This window comes from Hydra vulgaris, chromosome 07 (genome assembly GCF_038396675.1).
Source record: "Hydra vulgaris chromosome 07, alternate assembly HydraT2T_AEP".
NCBI classification, from domain to species: Eukaryota; Metazoa; Cnidaria; class Hydrozoa; order Anthoathecata; family Hydridae; genus Hydra; species Hydra vulgaris.
The window spans coordinates 27,025,172-27,048,860 of NC_088926.1; the positions used below are offsets into that span (position 1 = coordinate 27,025,172).

General features: G+C 29.1%; 2 protein-coding genes across 5 annotated transcripts in view; one reads left to right on the forward strand and one right to left on the reverse strand.

The window, feature by feature from the left end:
* Positions 1-11,067: 11,067 nt before the first annotated feature.
* Positions 11,068-11,512, reverse strand: LOC124806627 (ARL14 effector protein-like). The gene is made up of 2 exons (XM_065802074.1): positions 11,287-11,512; positions 11,068-11,165 (listed from the first exon to the last, which is right to left on the reverse strand). The coding sequence occupies exons 1-2, from the start codon at positions 11,510-11,512 to the stop codon at positions 11,068-11,070; spliced, it is 324 nt and encodes a 107-aa protein (XP_065658146.1).
* Positions 11,513-12,651: 1,139 nt separating this feature from the next.
* Positions 12,652-23,689, forward strand: part of LOC101234500 (uncharacterized) — a 46,649-nt gene continuing 35,611 nt past the window's right edge. For 2 of the 4 annotated variants that reach the window (XM_065801516.1, XM_065801519.1), the window contains exons 1-2: positions 15,771-15,902; positions 20,202-20,329. In XM_065801516.1, the coding sequence (XP_065657588.1) occupies positions 20,211-20,329 (119 nt within the window). In that variant the 5' untranslated portion in view covers positions 15,771-15,902; positions 20,202-20,210. Of the gene's footprint in view, positions 12,677-15,770; positions 15,903-16,039; positions 16,064-20,201; positions 20,330-23,689 lie in introns of those variants that run through there. The other 2 variants (XM_065801517.1, XM_065801518.1) reach the window with 2 other exon arrangements.

The following is a 23,689-nucleotide window of genomic DNA, read 5'->3' on the forward strand; positions in this document are numbered from 1 at the left end:
TTTAGGTTTCAGCTTTGCAACCATACTACCTTTTTCGTCCTTAACATCAAAACAAGTATTAAAGACTAAAGGTGCCAGCGCGGAGCAAGCTCTACGCGCTGTCCCCTTCAAAGGATCGTATGGACAAGAGATATTATCCTCACATAAGTGACAAAGCGTGGGTTTCTCTTGCAAATCATCATGTTGGTCGTCAGCAAACTGTTGGCCGGCGCTAGGCAGTCCAAGGCTTGCTGAAGACGATAACCAAGAGTTGACGGGCGGTTTAAAATCAGACTCAACAGCGGCGTCGGATTACCTCCAACTAATTAATTCGCTCCCATGGATGGCAAATCCCTGTACTAGATGAAACCCTTCACATGTTATACCAGGTGTTGTATCCACCGCACGCGAATCCGCGTAAGTCGTTTTGGAAAGACAGCTCCACTGATCATACTCCCTACCGTCTTGACATGCACTCATCGGGCTAATTGCTCAACCGTCATACGTGCAGCAAGTTGCACTTCGAGCTTGTGCAACATCCCAGCTACTTCAGGTATTCACCGCAAATTTCTAAGTCTCGATCCCGAAAGATGTCGCCTTATAATTTGGGCGCTTTCATTACAAGCAATTATTTGTAATGGTCTTCCGACCTTGGCCAGCTTCGACTTGCTAAGTATCCGCTGGGTTTTACGCGTAATTGTTCCAATCGCCACAAATATAATTTTTATTATTGTGAGTCAACTTACCCCTTGAGTATAAGCAACTTACCCCGTGGTGGGGTAAGTTGGCGCAATTTTTTTTTTGAAAGCCCGGGAAGGCCCCAAGAATTTTTTTTTGTAAATGAATGTAACTTTTAAAAGTTACCCAAATTCATACTCTTTGGGGGACTACACTTTAATATTTCCAAAAAAATGTACCGTTAGGGCTACAGAGCCTATAGAGTAAAAACCAAGTCAACTTGCCCCCGTCTCCCCTATATATTTATTGAAACAACTAACAAAAAGTCTATTATTTTACCATATAATAAAATAAACTTTTATTATTTGTAGAACATTCCCTAAAAAATAAAAAGACCTTTTTTCAAGATTCGATTAAAATTCGTAATAAAGATGTCTTTAAAAAGTGCAATCGGCGAACCAGCAAACATTTGACATCTTTTAGTTGAAAAACGTCAAATATTTACTGGTTTGTTGTTTAAAATGTTTGCCATTCACGTCATTTAGCTGTCTTAAATATCATTAAAACAACTAAATGGCGTTACAATCACTGTTGTCTATCGAAAAGATAATTTACACTAAACTACATAAAGACGCCCTACTCAAGATGTCTTAAAGATATCAAAAAAATTAAATTTACGTCATAAACAGTTACTGATAAGTAATGGTATATTTAGGCAGGTAATGTTAATCTAAAACTAATACTAATAAGTTGTGTTATATTTAAATCTAAAAGCAGTTAGTAATAAGTAATGGTATATTTAAGTTTTAATTAGTGACCATAATGGGTATTGCCAATAAAAATATCATTTTAAATCCAATTCATAAACTCATATTGTATTTTAAAAAACATTATAAAGTAGAAAAAAATATTAAATAAAAAAAAATGCAAATAAATTAAAAAGATACATATAATACTGTAAGTCGGTTTATTGCGAAATATGTCTTTCTATATAACAAAAAGTAAGGTACATATTAATATACTCAATATATTAAAATATTCACAAAGAAAAAAAAAAAGGAATAATTCTTTTTAGCTTGTTTTTTTCAACGACGAAGCTTTTTTACAAAATGGTTGAATTTGTTGTTAATTAATTTTCTAATAGTATTTACAAAAGCCTTCTAATTTACGATAAAGGTTTGACATTTAAAATTATAATATAAAAATAACCCGTAATATATCATGATGTGAAATAATTTATGAAAACTAAAAGAGAAACTAGCCATCCCACCTCTCCCCTATTTGTGCTCCTAAAGGTTTTAATTTTTACATTATAAAATAATTTTCATGTTATTAAATTCTTTTCACAGCGGAAGTAGATGTACCAAATTGCAACCTTTAAAAAACAAAAAAAAAATGACTACAGTAATTTTCTTAGTTTTTAAACAAGGTTTGTAATTTGGTACATCTCTTTCCATTGGCTGTTCACTTAACAGTTATTTGATTTTGTTGAACAAATAAAGTAGATCAGTTCTTGTAGTTTACTTACGTGAATCGTGTCCAATGGACATAGACATGTCCCTGAGAGATATTTGATTCCTGCGAGCGACCTACTTGATCTCCAGGATAAAATATTTCACCCATGAAATTAATTATGAAGGCAGGCTTGGTTGTCTTTATGTCAGAAAATTATCAATGTCGTTATGTTAGAAACTTATCAATGTCGGTATGTCAGAAACTTGATGTTTATCAATGTCATTATGTCAGAAACTTGGAAGAAAAGCTTATTTTTATTTAATTATTTATTTTATTTTTTCAGAACTTTTTCTAAAAGTATCCATTTTTGAACCATTATTTTATCCATTTGTATTTAAAAAGAAGTTTTCTTATATTTTAAAAATATAAATTAAATGATTAAATAGTTTAGATTTTTATTTTGGGTTTAATAATAAAATTTCAGATATTTTTACTAATGTCATTTTCTGAAAACTGCCCGACGTAAAAGTATTTAAAGTAGCTGCTAGCTATATTTGCAGTAGTGCATAGAGTGAGCGTATGAATCAGGAATGCGAAGTCGGAATCCAACGTATAGGAGTCCCTGTTTTACCCTCAGTCCGGAGTCCCACCTGAATAAAAATTTTTGGGACTCCGGAATTTTTTTAGTTTTATATTCGCATATAAACGTTTTCTAACGAAACCTTATTAATTTCTATAAGTCTATTAATTTAAAACTGTTTAACCAACAGTTACGTAACTTTAAACCAGGAAAAGCATGAACATTTTGAACAACACTGCGTATGGCAAGCCCTCTGACATATAAATTATTCATAAATGTGAGCATGTTTATGGCATATACCACCTTTAACATATATTTAAAAGACATTTCTTTTAAAGAATATAAGAGGCGAATCACAGCGTATGCGGTGTACAGAACCTTTGGTGTACACTGATACAAATGCAGATACTTACGCACAAATATTAACTCCCTCAAACCTGTGTTGATGCCAAATTTAAAGAAAGTATTTTTGTAATGCGTTTTCCTAATGATATTGTTTAAACTAATAGATATGGTTTTACTAATAAAAAAAATACGAAAGTCATATTTTTAAGTCATATAAGTCTTCTTATTAGCTATTTAGTCATGTAAGTCTCTTATAGGCTTTTTGAACACAGTTAGGAAGTTTAAACTTAGGTTTTTTAAACACAGTTAGAAAGTACCATCATAAGTGTAGCAATTGACGTCAATTAAATGTTTCTGAGCTAAGCACCGGCGAAGTTCGTTTAACTTCTCCAATCGAAGTCAAATGAAGTCGAAAAGCAAACGTTTGTTAAACCTTGTAAACGAAGTTCAACAAATTACTAGTAGCTATTCGCTATTTGTTTAATGAAAACGCTATTCGCCTGTACTTAGTCTGAGCAATTTGTTAGAATAAAATTCGTAATATTTTTTGAGTTTAACTTATCATTATATTTAATAAAAACGCATTACCATATTTTGATTTAAATACAGTTTTAATTTATAAGTTTTTATAATAACGATTTTAATAACTATTTTTTGTGGGTTATTTAATAATTAATTTTGGGTAGCCTATAAAATCAGAAAGAGTCGATCCGCGTAAAAAGAAGTTAAGCGTTGTAATCGAACTCGGAACTTTTAACATACAAGGCGAGCGCTCTACTACTACACCACTACCGCATGTTAGCATGAAGTAAAAAAAAACCGTTATCTAAAGAGTATTTGTAGAAATACCTTGAACCTAAAAAATATAGTTTTTTTTTTGAGCAAAGAAATTGTATAACGACATTTGTACTTTGTGTAAATTTTAAGTTTCAAGTTCTTCATCAGCGGTTCTCTGTGACAAGACCTAATGGTCTTTTTGAGTATCCGCGTTCTTTTTTTATTTTTTATTTATTTATTTTTACGATATCTTCACTTGTAATTTTTCTCTTGTATATTTGTATTTGTGTCTTAACATTTTAATAAACAACAACAACAACAAAAAGAAATGAAATCAATAATAAATTATAATTTTTTAAACCATTATTGAAACTTTATACTCTAGCATTTTAGGGACTATTTCATCTCTAAAAATTCTGGTTATTTGACTCAAAAAAGTTATAAAACAAATAAAAAGTTAAAAATTAGGAGTCTGGAGTCCAGAGTCCAAGGAGTTCCTATTTTTCTCCCCCGGATCCGGAGTTCTGGAGATTCTAAAATTTAATTGGACTTTGCATAAAATTCTGGTCTGAATAAACTAAAATTCTCATTATTTGGCGTATTATTTTGAAATCTATTTTGAACTGTTGAAGTCAGACAGTTTTGATCGACCACCATTTTAAACTATTTAAATGGAAAAAAACACTAGGATTAAGTTACAATTTTAACTCCAGTTTTATGATGGTCATTAGGTAAAAGTACACATGTTCATCTATTTTGGCAATATAAACTAAGAAATTGAAGTTGTTAAAACTGTTTTTATAAAGTTGTTGTATACCTCATAAAGTAGAAAGTGATTGCCAATACACTTTTAAAAGCAGCCTCTGCGAAGACCGTTTCCGTATTTATTTTTCTTACTACTATCACGTTAGGTTACTTTTTCGAATCCCGAATCAAACATGTTGCAAACAATATGTTGCAAAAAAAATATGTTGCAAACAAACATGTTGCAAACAAACATATTGCAAACAAACATGTTGCAAACAAACATGTTGCAAACAAACATGTTGCAATCAAACATTTTGCAAACAAACATGTTGCAATCAAACATGTTGCAATCAAACATGTTGCAATCAAACATGTTGCAATCAAACATGTTGCAATCAAACATGTTGCAATCAAACATGTTGCAATCAAACATGTTGCAAACAAATATACTAGCTCAACTAATTTAATTTTATCAGCATTAAAAACTTATTTTGCTATCTAAACTTTTAGTTTTGATTAATTTTAAATAAATGAATGTTAAATAAATTTAAACTTCATAAAATTGTCAGTGAATGGTGAATTTCACCTTATACAGCTTGTTTATGATTAAATTCATTATCACCCAGACAATGCATTGTCTGCAATCATAATCAAGCTGTTTGTGAAGAAATATGGGGTACAGTTTATCTGAAGCACTAAGTACATTTTACCTGGGCACACAAGCACGAAAGCACATGAGACCCTCAATAAAATCTTTTTTTATTTTGATGAACTGAAGGTAACTGAACTCATTTTTTTTATTTTTTTGAATTGGGTAACTGAATCATTTTAAACTTTGCCGCCTGTAAGTGTGCTAATCAACCCAATACTACTGCAAGTTACTAGATAGCAGGTTGACTCTTTTTAATTTTATTTTTGTCAGTTTGTTTACAAGTTCACAGTGTGTTTTTCCTTTATAGCCTGTATACAATTATACATTTGTTGAAAAACTCTGAATTCTAACTTTCCCATGTGTTCATCATTTCATGTGTTCATCATACCATGTGCTGAAAAATTCTGAATTCTAACTTTTTAAAAATTTTTTAAAAGATTAAATAAATGTACCCCCAAGGCCTTAACAAATCATCATTCAATTATTCGATCTGCTAAGTTCAGATTTCCAATTTTTTTCTGTATGTTTTTTTGATTGAGATGATCCTCCATAGAAAAGACTAACTTTTGATAGCAAAAAGTTTTTGATTTGATTTTTTCTCCAAAAATGTGGTTCTATAAACTATTTTCAAAAATCAACTCATTTCAAAAATCATTAAAAAAAAGTCTCGATTACCCAATTATTTAAAAAATGAATGAAAAAACTAGCAACTTTTGTGACAAGCTAGCAATCAAAATATTTATCATATCATGCTGAAAATTGTTGAGTATTCTCATTGATGTATATTAATCTGGATGAGAGAAGCTTTTTTTTAATCTTTACAATATATAAAAAGTTACAACATTTGAAACAAACATACAAAAATTGGTGGAGGAATGGCCAGCATTAGTCTCACAAAAAGGTATTTTCTTAATTTATTTTAAATATTCCTCTCTCATCCGGATCCTTTTTAGTTATGTGAAAAATCAAAAAAAAAAAGAAAAGAAAATTGATCAAAAGCTTAAACGAGTTTAAAGTTATCGTGTTTTAAAGATTTGTATTAAGAAAAACTTTATTTTGAGGAAACAACAAATATATAAACAAAAGAATAAAATTATATAAAAGGTTCAAAAAAACATATCAAAACCCTCCAAGAATATATTTGGAGTTTTTCTCTTTGTCTAAGTTACCCTTTTTAATTGTTTTTAGTTGTTTTATTTTCTTTTTGACACGTTCTGTGGACTTTTTAAGAGACCGCTTTATTTTTCTTTCTTCTTTTCAATAAGTTTCATAGACGTATTATATCCTGTTAGTTAAAATTTATTTAGTACAGAGAGGATTCCATTAGGACCTTCATTAAATTCAATAACAGATGAGTTAACCATAACCTTAGCCATAATTTTAAATGCAATTGGTTTGGTACCAATACAAATGGGTTTGCAATATAAACAAATATCCAAAAAGTTCTGAAGTTGACAGAACTGTTTACATTTAGGAACAACAGGCTTTTTTTACAACTTACAACTTTAACCTGCGTATAATCAAAACGAGATTATAAATTCACATCAATTTTTACCAATGAAAAAAATATTTGACGAGTTATTCACCTAAAACTGACTCAAAATGTTGTTGCTAAAGTCGTTCCTAAGGATACATTTTTTAGGTACCTAAATATAACAGCTAATATCTTTTTTTATTGAGCTTGTTTTCAATGCAAACATTAAGACTGGGTTTTTTTACGAATTCACAAGTGATGAAGAAATAAAATAAACTTAAAAAGAAAAACATTTTTTCTTTATATTAATAAGCTTTTATGAATGGAAGAAACCCAGAGGCGATTTTGCGGGTGTATGGGGGTGTTACATCCCCCAACGAAGGTGATTTTCAAGTTACTGTGGGTTTTTTACGAATTTAGTCGGCTAGTCGAGTTTTTGACACAATTCAGTCCGGTAAATTTTCGTTTTGAGGACCTTTTTTTAACGTAACAATGATAAGTGAACAGACAGTTAAATTAGTTAGGCGTGTAATTATTAATTTTGTTTTTACCAATAAAAATTCAATCACTTCACAGTGGGACAGAGTGTGCCAAAATACCTAAAAATCAATGTCGGCATTGCGCGATGAAAATTTGTCATAATGGTGAAGACATGCTCATTAGAGGAAAATCTAGTTAAAAAAACATTAATATTAACTTAAAAGTTATTTTATGCGGTTAATTTACACGGTAATTTGGCATGTGTTCCAAAACGTTATTTTCCATTTTTTGTTTATCAACTTTCTTACGCTACAATTATTTTAAATTAACTTTATTGACTTTCATTTTAAAATATATTATTTTAACTAACAATGTTTTTTTCGCTCAGACTTTTAAAAACAATTTAACGCACGTGTAATCATTAGTTTTTATGCATCGAAAACAGACAGTTTTTGATATTTTTTTTCCTACTAACCTTTGCTATTAGGTATCACACAAACCATCCTCCACTATCCTCCAAACATTCAATTATGCAAATCTCATGCTAAATGTATGTAAATAGCCATGCGTCATAAATATTTTGCTACTTTTTGCAATAAAAAAAGTTATAACAAAACATTGGTCTTCGGTTAATGGTCAGTTGATGAGAAATACTGAACATGTAAAAAAGATGTTTTGTACACAAAGAATACCTACAAAATCTTTCATTACTGTTATAATATATAAGTTCTGTAAATATAAATCTAAAAAAGGTATTTTATGACAAATACATGCATTGAAAAGTAATATTTTTAATGTTTACACTGATAAAAGTTGTCTTGTCCATTAAAAATATTTCATACTTTTCACCAAAGTAATTAATTTTTTAATATTTTTTTTAATATTATATAATTACATGTTTATTACTTCATTTATGCATTTTATATATAAATATAGCTTAAAAAAACTACGAAAATAATTTTGGCACAAAAAACTTGATTTTGTCCCACTGTGCACTTCTTTAATTATTTATTACTCATACTTCTTAACGTAATAACGCCATGTCCAGTTTTCGAAGACATAATTTAGGGTCCAAAAGTAGAAAAAAAAGCTGCAGAAAATGTTGTTGGGTAATTCCACATCAAATCACCCAGTCCATTGAACCATGTGTCTTCTTTTTGTGTTATACTTTGACACATTATTCCTAACTATAAAAAAATATTGCATGCAAAACTTCAGCTAAAAATGTTGAGCGGTTGACAAGATACTGCAATTTTAATATTGACCTGGTTTCCCAAAATGACCCGGTTTTCATAACATTCTGAAAAAACATTTTTCTTAAAAAAACATGGCAAAGTTATGAAAATAAACATATATAATGTTTTTTTGACGCTGAATTCAATAAATGCACTTAAAATGCTGAAATATAAAAGGAACATGCTTAAAAGTTAATAAAACAACTAGTTTCTATAAACCAACTTTGGGGCCCAATATCTCAAAACACCCCCGTCAAATTTTTTTTTTTGCTGGTAATATTTTCAGCTGCTTATAATCTTACTAGGCAAAAAAAATCTAACTGGAAAAACAACTGAAACATACAAAACTTTAATTTCAAAGATGTGTTACTTTTTCAAGAAATTCCCAAACAATATTTGTAAATAAAATGAAAATAAGTTAATCGTAATTTAAAAAGTTACTTGAATAAACAAGATTTTCAAAGGTATCGAAGATGTAAGTTATTTTGACTGTGTTTGTAATAGTTCACAATATTTTTCCCATTTTACTTGTACTTCTTCTATTTCAGCATTTTCAAACACATAGTTTCTACCGGAACTAGAGCAAGCTTGTGGAACAGATAGTTTTTTCAATATGTTGGGAATAAAACAGTAGTCGTCTCTTTCAGGCCAGTTAAAATAGATTGATGGACCTTTTGGGTGAAGAAATTTAACTTTAGCATCAACTTCTTCTAGGTTGGTTTCAGTTACAATGCCGATCCACCACTTATCATCATAGACTACAGCTACATAACCTCCTAAAGTAACAGTATCAATTTGAAATATATCTTGTTTCTTTTTAAGATTGTGGATTATTGTATAATTAGTATTCGTACTACACCTCTTTGCCCCAACCCTGTTATCTCCAAGATGAATAAATTGATGAAAGCTACGAGTACCAGGTAGAGTTGTTACACCAGTTTACCTTTCTTTTTGCTCTTCACATTGCAATTGTAAGTCCAATCCCTTTATGTAAATGAAGTTAACAACCTTGATTTTCTCAATGCAAAATTCATACATAGCTTCTGAAGTGAGAATTCGGTTTCTGTATGGTCGTTTTAAACTTTCTTGTGCTGTAATCTTTTTACAGTACCACCAATCCCATCGCATGGTGACTTTCCATGGGACGTGGCAAAAAAGTTCCATTCAACTTTAAAGGCAAATTTGCTCTCTAGTTGGCATAGATTGTAAAAGCTTTTACAATTTTTGTACTGTCCTGCGCAACCATCAGTGAATAAATGTAATATGGACATATTGAAAAATTTTATTTTTAATATTGGTATGATTAGTTGAAATATTTTGTACACGTAAGTTACATCATGTGTAATGTCGTCTGATATAAAACAGTAAGAAATATGTTTCAGTACACCTTTATCATCTTTATAGTATATCACTAATGGATGTAAAGAACATTTTTGGGTGTTCCAATGATAGCTTTGTATTTCATCTTGGACTACAAAAGCATAATTTTCAGCAAAGTCGCCAATAATGATAATGTTTGATTGATCCATATTTTGTTTTAGTTGGTTAAGGTATTGTGATTGAGAGCGGGCAATAAAAGAATGAGCTTGTAGCTTTTCAAAGCAAGATACTAATAGTTCAACAAATGTTGGAACATCTGCTGTTAAACTCAATAGTGTTGCACGATCAGTAGTTTGGCATTGCTTGTAGTGTATCTCAAAATCATCTTCGTATTCTCCAAAAATCTCATACAAGTATTTGGTAAGGGGTTCTTTACCAGGACAATTATCACACAGTGAAAGCATGCGTTCTTTGTTTTCTACTGAACAAACAGTTTTCGAAAGTAAATCCTTATACTTTAGTCCAATATTTAAGGCATCTACTAGCAATTTAGCATTTTGGTGATAAGAACAAACGCAAATAGAATGTGTACCGCTTGAACCTGGCAAAATGCACCACTTTGGTCTAAGTGAAGCAAATTTTGAGTAACTTATTTGTATATCTGGATTGTTTTCTTTGTATAATACATATAGTTCCTTTAAATTAGACAAAAGCAGTTTTTTTTGTTTATGGACGTTCTTTTGAATGCTAACATAATCTTTTTTTCCAGGCATAGTTCTACATAAATCACTCGAGTTATAAAACAATTTAACAGAATCTTCTATTTCTTTGTGTAAGGCTTTACCTTTATACAACGGAGAGATAGCTAACAATCCTTTATTATTAAAAATTTGTCTAGCCATTTTTGCTTGGTATTCTGTAACTGCAAAGTTATTTTGTACTTCTAATATTGACCAACTTGGGGGTGTCAGTGTTAAAAGTTGAACAATAGTCCTTTTGTCAGAACATAGAACTTTTTTTTTTATCAAGCTCATAATTTCATCAAAGTTCTCAGCCTTCATTTTTCATGTTATTTGTTTCATAACACAGTTTTGAGGGAACATTGAATTGACTTTCAGATTTTCTAGTAATGTTACTTACCATTTCATTGATGCGCGCAACTTTTTGCTTTCCTTCTGAGAGTATATGTTTTGATGACTTTGAATGAGATTTTAGATATATTAAAATTTTCAAGTTCTTCATTGATCTCCTGTCTTTTTGATTTGAATGATGATATTAGAAAATCCTCATCTTGTTCACCCTGACTTTGCTTCTCTTTCTTAAGATCTGCTTGTCTGGCAATCTTTTACTTACAAGGTTTGCAAAGTTTCTTTCCAGGAGCAATATTTAAACTACTTCTCACCATGATTTGTGATTCATTTATTGTAACTACTTCGAGATTTTCTAAAAGTAATTGAATTGTATAAAGCTTATCTGCACAATTGTTTAAAACTTTTGTTTATGTTTTGGAAAACACAAATTAAAAAAGTATATATTAAAATATTTAAATTCTACTTCTACTTACTTGTGATTTTCTTTGTATGTTTATGGAATGGATCACAGCATTTTTTCTGCCATATAGGATACATTTTCAAATATTTTGTAGTATGTCTTTCACATAACATTATTAAGTTTGATAGTTCAATGTTACAGCGTAATGATATAGTTATTTTTTCTTCATTGCTTAAAGTTTCAATAACATCTTGTTGGCCTTTGCATGCATCTGATGTCATTAAGCCAATAGAACACATCTTATAATAAATTACTTAGTATGAATGTATTTCCTAAAAAAAAGAGAATTCTTCTTTCCTACTTAATTTTCAGTTCAAAAGAAAAAAATTTTTAATATAGAAATAATTCAAACCTTTTCAGAATCCCTATTGTATAACTTTTTACACTGATAGATATTGTTAACTTTCTTTATAGATATATTTATATATATATACAATCTATATATATATCAAATTGTTAATTTGTTAAAATTTGAATAAAATTTCACCAATAAATGCTGTTCTATAACTGAACTTTTTATAAACTAGTTATTATAAATTTATACAAAATTTAGTTGTCAAAATTTTTTTTAAACAAATGCAGATCAATATTACACTTAATCAGTTTTTATATAAAAACAATTGTTTTTATATAAAAACTGATTAAAATGTTTTTTTCAGTTATCAAGATCAAATAACTAAGTTATCATATAATTAAGACTTCCTTAAATATAATAAAGTTGTTTTTGTTTTTTTAAGGAGTCTATAAACAAAATTTATTATTTTACAGAACTCTATTTGCAAGTTTTTTAAAATAATTTATTGAAAATTTGATATATCTTTGAAATTAAAGTTCCATATGTTTCAGTTGTTTTTCCAGTTAGATTTTTTGTGCCTAGTAAGATTATAAGCAGCTGAAAATATTAACAGCAAAAAAAAAAAAAATTTGACGGGGGTGTTTTGAGATATTGGGCCCCAAAGTTGGTTTATAGAAACTAGTTGTTTTATTAACTTTTAAGCATGTTCCTTTTATATTTCAGCATTTTAAGTGCATTTATTGAATTCAGCGTCAAAAAAACATTATATATGTTTATTTTCATAACTTTGCCATGTTTTTTTAAGAAAAATGTTTTTTCAGAATGTTATGAAAACCGGGTCATTTTGGGAAACCAGGTCAATATTAAAATTGCAGTATCTTGTCAACCGCTCAACATTTTTAGCTGAAATTTTATGTGTCAACTTTTCTTTTTAAGATGCAACAGCCAAAGAAGTTTTTAAAAAATTTGAGGACCCATGGTTCAAAATTTCCTAAATTTTGGGTGATTTGATGCGGAATTACCCTGTTAAAAAAAACAACTTACACTGGCAAACGTACACTGGCAATATTTAGCGTTTATTAACTCTACGTCCGATCAAGTAGTCAAGGTATAGCTCAATAGTTGTATTTTTTGTTCATATTATTAATAATAATATTCATAATATCATTTTAAAAACGGTTATATAGAACTCTGTTTTAAAAGGCCCACGTCACGTTCATATTTGCGTAGAATTCATAAAACATACTCGAGATCGAGGATGTTAATTGGTGATTTTTTAGTTACCGTAAAATTTGACTTAGGCCTGGTAGGTGACTTTGGCTAATTTATAAAAAAAAGTTTTAACTTTTAAAAACTACTTTGTACTTCTGCGACTACTTCCAAATTTAGGTTTATCACAAAAGTAAAGTTATTCTGTTTATTTATTACTTAGATTAATTGTAGTTTGCTGAACTATTGATATAATTTTTTCTTTGTTTATTAGTCTATAAAAATTGTTAAATTTATATGCTGCAAAATTGTGAGTTGGCTGAAACTGCTGTTAATATTTGAGTGGGTTGTGATGTTATAACTAATAGTAAATTTAGATAAGATGAGTTTTGTACAATATTTGCCAAATTTATAACTCTTCTAATTAAAATTAAGTTTATGGGATGGCTTTGGCCACAACTTGGGGTGACTTTACCCTAAGTGAAAAAATGTAATTATTTGATTTTCAATATTATATTTTTGATTTATTTTTCAGAAAATGTTGTCTATAGATATATTTTTATTTGTTTAATTTTTAATTTTTGTTTTTAGGACAAAATAATAATTAATAATCATATTTATATCAAAGAAACCGTGCCAAGAACATATAAACGTGTTGCTGGGAGTCGTGATTATATTCCATACACCCAGGAAACATTAACGAAATGTTTAAAAGAAATTAGAAGTGGTAATTTAACACAAACAGATGCTTGCTTGACCTTTAAAATTCCTCTATCAACAATAAAGAATAAACTGAAAGGTATACATAATAAAAAACCAGGCGGTTGCACAATATTTAGTGAAATTGAAGAAGAAATTTTTGCAAACTATGTTATAACTATGTCTTCTTTTGGATTCCCAGTTGACTGTTATGATTTACGAAGTATTGTGAAGTCTTATGCAGACCGTAAAGGAATGTTTATTAGGCAATTTGCAGGAAATATGCCTGGTGTTGAATGGGTAAAATCATTCCTTAAGAGAAATAAACAGTTAAGTGTTAGATTTGCAAGTAACATTAAAAGAAAGAGGGCAGAAGTAGGTACTGTTATTATTAATAACTTTTTTGATAACATCACTCCTGAACTGGCAGGGGTTCCTCCATCAAACATTTGGAATTACAATGAAACTAATTTAACCGATGACCCTGGTAATAAACTAGTATTAACAAAGCGAGGATCAAAATATCCTGAGAGGATAATTAATTCAACTAAGTCTGCTACATCTTTGATGTATTGTGGTAATGCAGAAGGGCATATCCTTTCTCCATATAATGTATATAAAGCAGATTCGATGTGGACAACTTGGACAGAAAATGGACCAAAAGGAGCACGTTATAACTGCTCAAAGAGTGGATAGTTTGGCTCCAGTTGTTTTACAGATTGGTTTGAATCTTTATTGTTACCTGAACTAAAAAAAACTTCTGGAAAACATGTTCTAATTGGGGACACTTTGTCGTCACATATAAATACATATGTACTGTCTTTGTGTGAAGAAAACAATATCAAGTTTATTGCACTTCCTCCTAATTCCACGCATTTAATGCAGCTATTGGATGTTGCATATTTTTGACCAATGAAAGCTCAGTGGAGAAAAATATTAACAACTTGGAAGGAAAGTGGCAAAGGACGTAAAGCTCCTTCCCTTCCAAAAGACCAGTTTCCAGCATTGCTTAAGTGTCTCATGAAAAAACTAAAGAACCTGGTTGTGAAAGTATGAAGGCAGGCTTCAGAAAAACTGGATTATACCCACTTGATCGAAAACAGGTGCTAGATAGACTTTGTAAAAGAACATTTACAAATAAAGATGTCACAGTAGAAATCGGTTCTTTTGTCAGTGATTCTTTCATACAACATTTAGTTGAAGCTAGAGGTGATGATCATATACCCCCTAATAAAAAGCGACATAAAGTCTCCGTTGTCCCAGGAAAAAGTGTCATCAATTGATGTAGTTAATATGCAAACAGCTATTAATACAAATAAGACAAGAAAAAAAATGACTGTTGTAAAAAAAACCAAGGTATCCTATCTTGAACAGCAAATAATTACAGATAATCTATTGAATAACTCTAGCACTGATAGTTTGATGATTGATGCATAGTTTTTTGAGTTTTAAATATTAATAAGGTTTCTTTGTGATTTATATCTTAAATAAATTTGCAAGTTAGTTTCAAGCTGTTGTTTTTAATATTTTTTTGCCTTAACAACATATCACCTAATATCCATGTATCTGTGAATATGTAAACTATGGAATGATAAATAATTTTAATCAATAATTATAATTTCCTTTTAGGTAGCCAAAGTCACCACCAGTATAGGGGTGACTTTGACTCACCTTTGAAATTAAAAAAAGAGGGTCAAAGATATAATTTTTTTATTTTTTATTTTAATTATTTATTTCTTTGGCATCATGCACATCTAATGCAATTTATATCAACATATTAATCATTTATAATTAAGTTTTGAAAAAAAAAAGATTTTAAATTTGGCTAAAGTCACCTCATTTTACGGTACTCTCGATATCTTTTGGGAAAGCGCACGCAGGAAAGACACTCCATGTCCACCTAGAAAGAGGTGTTATTGATGGAACTTTTTACTATTGTTGATGGAACGTGACGAGAATTCGAACGTGTCTCATACTCGTATATTATTAAATATTTAAATACAACATATATACGGCTATTAGAAAATCAGAATAGAACAACTATTTATTTTAATGTTTGAAACGCTACTGTGCGATATAGCCAATTTTAAATAACTTACCTAAATTAAATTTTTTTCAAATCTTAGTAATCTATTATTCAGCATTTAAAATAAAGAATTACAATCAAATGAAGAACTGTTGCTTAACAACGTCATTTAACTATGTAATTTTTTGTTTAGACCAATCGTGTAACAGTAAGCTGACAAACAATGACCGCAAATGTCGGTCGGAAACTTTTCAATTAAATTTTTATTTTGCTTGGATTCGCATTTGTATTTGTTCGTGTATGTTGTTCATGTTATTGCTCGATACGCCGAGAAAAACTAAAATAAAACTAAACTAACTAAACACTACTAACATAAGAATTAAAATATTCTACGAACAAGGTAATATAGTATAAGATTATTTATAAATAGAATATTGCAGTTACTAAAGCTATAGAAAATCTTCAATGAGACTTTTTCCTCAGGTTTGTTGTGTAAAATCAATTTTAAGATGATGATAACGACGATGGCGATGATGATGAGGGGTGGTTTAGAATTGCAGGGTATTAATATATTCTGCAAACTTTAGTTTTTAAATTGACCTGAATCCCTGATTTTTATATTATTTATGTTAAAGTTATGGTTTGTGCATTAAGTTCTTATATATTCGTATTATGCATAGGGTCAGTCAGTGTATTTTTGGTCACTATTTTAAGTCGCTCACTTTTACTTAATTTGAATAAAAGTATTAAGAAACATCTATGTAAAAAACAATTCTATTTATAGAAAAACTTTCTCTATCACTACATGTAAGCAATGTTTTTATTTGATATAATATTTTCGATGAAAAAAGCCATTTAAGTTGCATTTCTTTGAAACAATCCTAGTTTATCATTGTAAAAATTTCATAGTTTTAAATAGTTAAGTAGTTTTAAATGTTTTAAATTTACATTTTAGTACAGTAAAAGTTTACTGTTTCTTTAAATTCACTTCTACTTTTAAAATACAATTTCTTTTTGTTAATCTGGTAATTCTTACCTATTGTAAACTACATCTTTTCATGGTGTAATTGAGAATTTGAAAGTTGTAAAGAAACGTAAAATGTAATTTAGAACATGAAAGTTGTAAATAAGAAATCGTAAGATGTAAATGAGAAGATAAAAGTTGTGATTGAGAGAAGTTTGTAATATTATCAGATTATTATAAAGAAGTTCTGTGTATTTTTAATTTTGTTGCCTTAGTTTACCTTGTGATTTTAGGTTGGATCCTAATTTGGCCAAGGTGGCCATATGAGTTGGTTTTCAATAAATAATAATATATTATCAATAAAATATAAAGTGATGAAAAAGGCATTTGTGGTTTTGGCAGTAACTACACCTCTTCCAATCAAATTTAAGTTTCTGCTGCAAACCCAATTGTATACTGTCGTATATTTGACACCTAAAGTTTGCGCCAGAGTCACCCAATTGTCATTTTGCTCAGCATATTCAATAAGTCTTCTTCTATCATTCGATGAAGATAAAACATAATGTTTTCTTTCAACTTGTTCAGTTGTATGTATTTCATGTCTTCAAATTGGACAAGGTGCTTCTGGTTGTTCCAAAAATGGACGTAAACAAATTTGGTAAAATAAATGCTTGCACGGATTCAATTTAATAACCGACTTTCTGTTCATAGTGTATTGACAAATAACATAACGATCTTTCAATTCCATTACTGTATTGCTGTTGATATTATTAACTTATTAAAATGCATGTCCAAGAAGATCTTTTATCATGACCTTTACAAATTCACAATTACAAATAATGTATTCTCATTTGCATACTACAATTTTTGATTACAACTTTTGTTTTTCAAATTACATATTGCGATTTCTTATTTTCATTTTGGGTTTCTCAATTACATTTTAAAATTTCCTAATTACGTGTTGCATTTCTTAATTACATATAGCAACTTATATTTATGTATTTCTCAATTACATCTTGCTTTTCTTAATTACAACTTTCAAGTTCTCAATTACATCTTGAAAAGGTGTAGTATAGTGGTAACAAATACTTTAGTATCAATAAAATTCCAAAATATGAATACAGTGAAAAAGAAATTTAAAATGCTTCAAAACATTAAGAGCTGGAAATAACACTAAGAAAGTGTGCATTCAAGTTCAATGTTCTAGAGTTGATATGGATTAACAGAATTAAAAACAAAAAACACAGGTAAACATGGAAACATAACATCTTGCAGTTTAGATATAATTGAAAATTTTTACTACAATAAAACAATTTGAGGAAGCCAAGTTTGATTAAATAAATGGTTCATGTATTTAAAAGTTCAACAAGTGTGGTGTTAGTGGTGACTTAGAAAAAAATTCAATTTTATATATAAGATACAAAGTATGCTTTTAAACTTTTAGACAGCAATGAAAAAATTATTTATTCTATAAACAACTATTTCAATTTGTCAGTCTTACAAATATTTACCTATACATGATTAAATAGAGTTGACTATATCATCTGTACATATGTTCAATATCAATTTTATCAATACCCACCACACCAATTTCATTTAAAAACTCACATTTTTTATCGTTTAGATCTGCAATGAAAATGTTTCTGCAACAAATAAACATATGCAATCTTTTAGTTGATATGTTTATTAGAATGCCTCTAATAAACATTTCAACTAATAAAAAAGAAATTATAAAAAAAATTTAATTATAATTAATTAAATTTAATTTTAAATTAATTTTGACTGAAGCTGAAACAAAGGTGAAAAATGGCTAATAGAAATGAAAAAAAAGATGGAATGGAAAAAAAAAGATATATTAAGGTAAAGCTGCATAATGTCACATAAAATACTCATAAAATGCAATTTATTTTTTTAAATTTTTTCTGATTCACTTCCAACAAGCCTGCATGCAACCACTATTAAGTTGAGAGTTACTAGAAAAAAAGAATAGAGTTATTGAGCAATGAAATGGTTGACAGAAGACTTGAAAAGTTAAAGTTTGTATGAGTCAGAAAAACATTAGGATGGAAGAGAGTTCCAAAGCAATAAAGTGCAGGGAAAAAAACTAGACAAATAAAATTTTTTATGTGTTCAGGGACAGATTCAGTAAAAGAATGAGACTTTGCTAAATGACAATTCAAGCGAGAATGAATTTTAATTAATGGAACTAGAGATAACAGTTCTTTTGAGCAGCATGCAGCCATGATAATATTTGTAGAAAAGAGAAAGATGCAACTTTATGCATGATAATGATAGCAGCCATGATAATATTTGTAGAAAAGAGAAAGATGCAACTTTACAACAATGAGAAAGAGGCTCAAGCTTAGCAAATAGAGCGAGTCCTACTACGTTTACAATGCATTTTTGGACCTTGTCTAGAAGAGAAAGAGCATTATTAGAAGAACCAGCCCAAATATGACAATAGTATTCCCTTCAGGGATGAATAAGAGATTTGTAGAGGTAGAGAATGGAATCAGGTAAGAGAAAATGGTGAGCATGATAAAGAGAAGCAACCTTAGCAGATGCTAGTTTAGCAATCGGTTATATATATATATATGGTTTCCATGAAACGTCAGTTGTAAATCATAATTCAAGAAAATGAAAAGAAGAGTACTCAGTGAGAGGCTTCCCATTCATTAGGAATGTTGACATTATTGCCATCAGCAAAAAGAGCTACTATAGATGTAAAGTCATCAGGAAGATCATTAATAAGAAATAAAATCTTGAGGTACCCCAAAAGCTACTGGAGATAAAGAAGAGATTAATTAAGTTAAATTTGATAAATTTTTTTTTTTAAAAAGTTGTTTTTTTTAAATGGTTATTTGCATCAAAATTTAAAAAAAGTTCTTGTAATAAAAAAAAGGTGCCATTTTGATACTACTTTTTTCTCGATTATTTTATTAATTTGTATGTTAGTTTGACAATTTATAGTTAATGTTTGCATAAAATTGCTCATGATAACCAGTTTAATCATATTTCAACTCTTTTCAAATAAGCAAGAGATAGGCTGAAATTTTCAATATGGCTTTTCATTTTGTACAATATAAAAAAGTAAATAAAAACTACAAAAGCTTAATGTTAAGCAAAATACATGAGTAAGTTATTGTGAATTTACTAACAGCTTTGACAAAAACTTGTTTAGTAAAATATAATTTTATAAATTTATAAAATTTTTTGTGTGTGTAATTGTTTAAAGTCTTATATTCATAGCCAGAGATAATAATTAGAAAGATAGTTACACAAGGTTTTTGGAAAAGCAAACATAAACTTTCATAAACATCAGTTATTGAATAACATATTTAGAAGTTAATACATGAACACATTATTATTTACCATTAATATTTTTCTTATATAAACAAATTTTGTATAATCCTAATAATTGATGTAACTATATAAATATACACATTTCCTTATTAATTCAAAAGCCCTAAATATCATTTGACTTCTAAGGCATGTGCTTTAGATTGTATTTGATTTTTTTAAAAGTAATTTGTAGTTTATCAAAATTTATTACTTTGTGAAGTCAAAAGTTATTCACTCCTCATATTAAAAGTTGATGACATTAATAAGTTGACTAGTCAAAAAAATTTCCAACTTCCCTTCCATTTCCCTTCCCATTATCTGTTTATTTCCCTTCCATATCTGTATTTATAAACTGTTAAGCGATTTAATTATATTTACTAATATTTTTTATAGTTGTAAAAAATGAGCAAGGATAAAGAAATGCTTTTAAATTTGGATCATGGTTCAGATTCTGAAGAAGCAATCGAAGAGTTTAAGCTTCCTCCGCCCAGAAAAAATCAGTCTAAAGTTCGAAAGAATGGGTTTGTAGTTTAGCTAAAAATAGAAATTATTAATTGAGTTAATCAAAAATTGATTTTCATATTTAAATTGTTAAATAAAAAAAAAGTAAAAGTTTAAATAATAATCTTCAATTATTGAAAGTAATTGAGCCCTTAGAATTAGGAGAAATGATATCGGCAATAATTTGCCGACCTCAATCTTTTAGAGGTCAGCATCAGGTCGGCAAAAGAAATTTAAAAGTTCATTCGTTTTCCTTCTTCATATAATAAAAATGTTATAGAATATGAAAACTTTGGCAAGCACTATAATAACAAGTGGAAGAGCAACAAATTGTTTAAAAACTTATGTAATTAAACCTACATGAGTTACATGAGTTGGATAATTGTTAAGTTAAAATATTAGTTTTTCTAAGTTACATCACGCTTATTTTCTTGCTTAGAGCTAATTGCATGTTTTTCACTTGTGTTTTTTTTTATAATTTTTTGTTTTTGTTTCAACTTGTTTCTTTACTCACAAGTGAACTTTGTTCAATTGTATAGTTCAATTTTTTTAAAGGTAGGTTTTAAGGTTCATGTAGGTTTTGCCCCCCTGTTTTTATTCTTAGAATTGCTCCTGTTTGTACATTATAATGTTACATAATAATCAAGTAAACTTTTTTTAGCACATGCTAAGTTAAATTTTTTTAAATTTTTTAATCTAAAAAAGAAACAGTTTTAAATTTGAAATTTTCCATCCATGTGCGGTAGTGGTGTAGTGGTAAAGTCCATCCAGTGCTGTAGTGGTGTAGTGGTAAAGCCCTCGCTTCATAAGCGAGAGGTTCCGAGTTCGATCCCCCATCACGTCCCTGGTAGTACGCAGCGGCCTTGTTCGTCAAGGTTTGTGTTTCGGAGTTATAGAGTTGAGAGAGGGGTATAACCACTATTAAGTAGCCTCGAGGAGAATAACAAAAAAAAAAAAAAATGTTGAAAGTACATTATGTGAGAAGTTTTTTTAGATAAAGTAAATGAAAAAATATCAGCATATTTAACATTTATTTCACAAAAAAATTTATATTTTGTGTGGGTTTTATTTTGCTGGTGTAAACTAACTTATAAAGGTGGGCACAGGCTGTAGCCCAATATTCCTGCCAAAGCCTGCATATGCATATATATATATATATATATATATATATATATATATATATATATATATATATATATATATATATGTATATATATATATATATATTATGGTGTCCCAAAAAACAACATTTTTGAAAAATATATGCAGAGACCCCCCGATAAAGACGTTTGAAATTAGCATCAGAATCACATGCTTTATCTGTAGTTAATGTGAGGCTGAGAGAGTGACTATTGCAAGCTTCATGGTGAGGCAGAACAACTTCAGTATCAGCATCCGTGTCTTCGCTAACTGGTAAATTTAGGACTGCAGTCATGTCCGCTATTTCAACATCATTGTCGGAATTTTCTGCTTCATCATCATCACCAGTTCCTGTTTCCTGAATTTGTTCTTCAGCAGTTGCCGAGATCCCTGAACCAGATGCAGTACTGCTAGTGTCTATAAAAAATTCTTGGAAGGCTTTGCCAAAGTTAGAGACATTATCTGTTACGGTTGCTGTAGTTTTTTTGACATGTAACCCATAATCATTATGAATTTTTGAGATCATTGCAGCCACTGAGTCATAAGTATGACTTCCAACAAAATGTTGACAGGAAAGAGCAACAGATATGCGTGATACTGAGCATTCAGTACTAATATCAATATAGTGAGCTGTCAATCCTAAGTAGCTCTTTCGGTTTACTGACCAAATGTCAGCTGTTGTACAAACAAATGGTACTTTACTTAAGACTGTTCTTTTATCATCACGCATTTTTTGCAAACGGGCGTTTAATTGCTTGCCTAATGTTTTGCGACAAGGTATACTGACATTGCGATTGAGTCCGTGGATCAAATTTTTGAATGCGGCTTTTCCACTGTGATCAAAGGGCGCATTTCCTGCACAACGTAGTCAGCAATAAGCTTGTCAACTTCATCCTGTAAAATGGATGTTTGATTACTATGACATTGAGATGAGAATGATTTATTACATATTTTATTCATTGTTTGGTTTGTTTGTTAAATTAAACGATTTTATTTAATATTTATACCATACCACATTAATCAATAAATTGTATTTGGTCTGGTCTCTTTCTTTTTCAGTAAATGTACACATGCCTCATAATATTATATTAAAATTAAATTATAATTGTTCTATCTAATGACTAATGAGTAATGATTACTGATTATTATATAACAAACATAAAATGCACAATATAATATAGTGTTTTTGTAGTTTTATACATACCTGAAGATGTTGAGTAAAATTAGAAGTTGCTTTCAGTGAACCACTGTAAGTTTTTTTGCCAACACATAACATACACTGTGCAATAATTTTAACATCCCCTGTATTTTTACCTTTAGATAAAATTTTGAAAAATTTTCTATCAAGTATTGTAGGGACGTCTTGTTCACTCTCAGCATTTTCATTTTCTACAATTTCAGTTGTTTCCCTCTCTTTCGCCATTTTGGGATTTTGGTAGATTGGTTCCCTCTAATCATAGTAATCAAATAACAAATTAATAGATAGCATTACCAAGGGTGGTCCAAGGCAGCACAATCCAGCCAAGGAATTTTTGGAAACCAAGTTTTAATTAGTTAGCTGTTGGTGGAAAAGTACTTTGTATTTTATGTTTTAAACAAAATAAAAAATAGCCTTGAAAAGTATTTGAAATAAAATTGAAAATACTAATGAATAAAAATATTTCAAATAAAAATAAAAATAATACAAAAGTATTTTAAAAACTATTTTAAATACTTTTATTTAAAATACTGCTTAAAATACTCAACACACACACACATATATATATATATATATATATATATATATATATATATATATATATATATATATATATAGTTCTATAGATTGTTGCTATATCGACTGAGGGTTTAGTTGGGGCAGACAGTCTATCAATTAAAAAAAAAAAAAATTCTGGTCTTGCATTTTAATTTTTACTTTTTGTCAACAAAATACGGAAAAAACTTTCTGATAACATATAAGAGTTCTATATATATATATATATATATATATATATATATATATATATATATATATATATATATATATATATATATATATATATATATATATATATATATATATATATATATATATATATATACAACCCGTAGATTTTGTCCAAAAGTTTTTTCCATATTTTGTTGACAAAAAGTAAAAATTAAAATGCAAGACCGAAATTATTTTTTTTATTAATTGATAGACTGCCTGCCCCAACCAAACCCTCAATCGATGTAGCAACACTCCCTTGCAGGTCAGGCTA

What these genes read in the sequence shown, in the direction of transcription:
- LOC124806627 (XM_065802074.1), bottom strand. Translation starts at nt 11,512, where the DNA reads ATGTGTTCTATTGGCTTAATGACATCAGATGCATGCAAAGGCCAACAA. An exon ending in ACATACAAAGAAAATCACAA is followed by an intron (nt 11,166 to 11,286) that starts GTAAGTAGAAGT and finishes AATTACTTTTAG; the next exon opens with AAAATCTCGAAGTAGTTACA.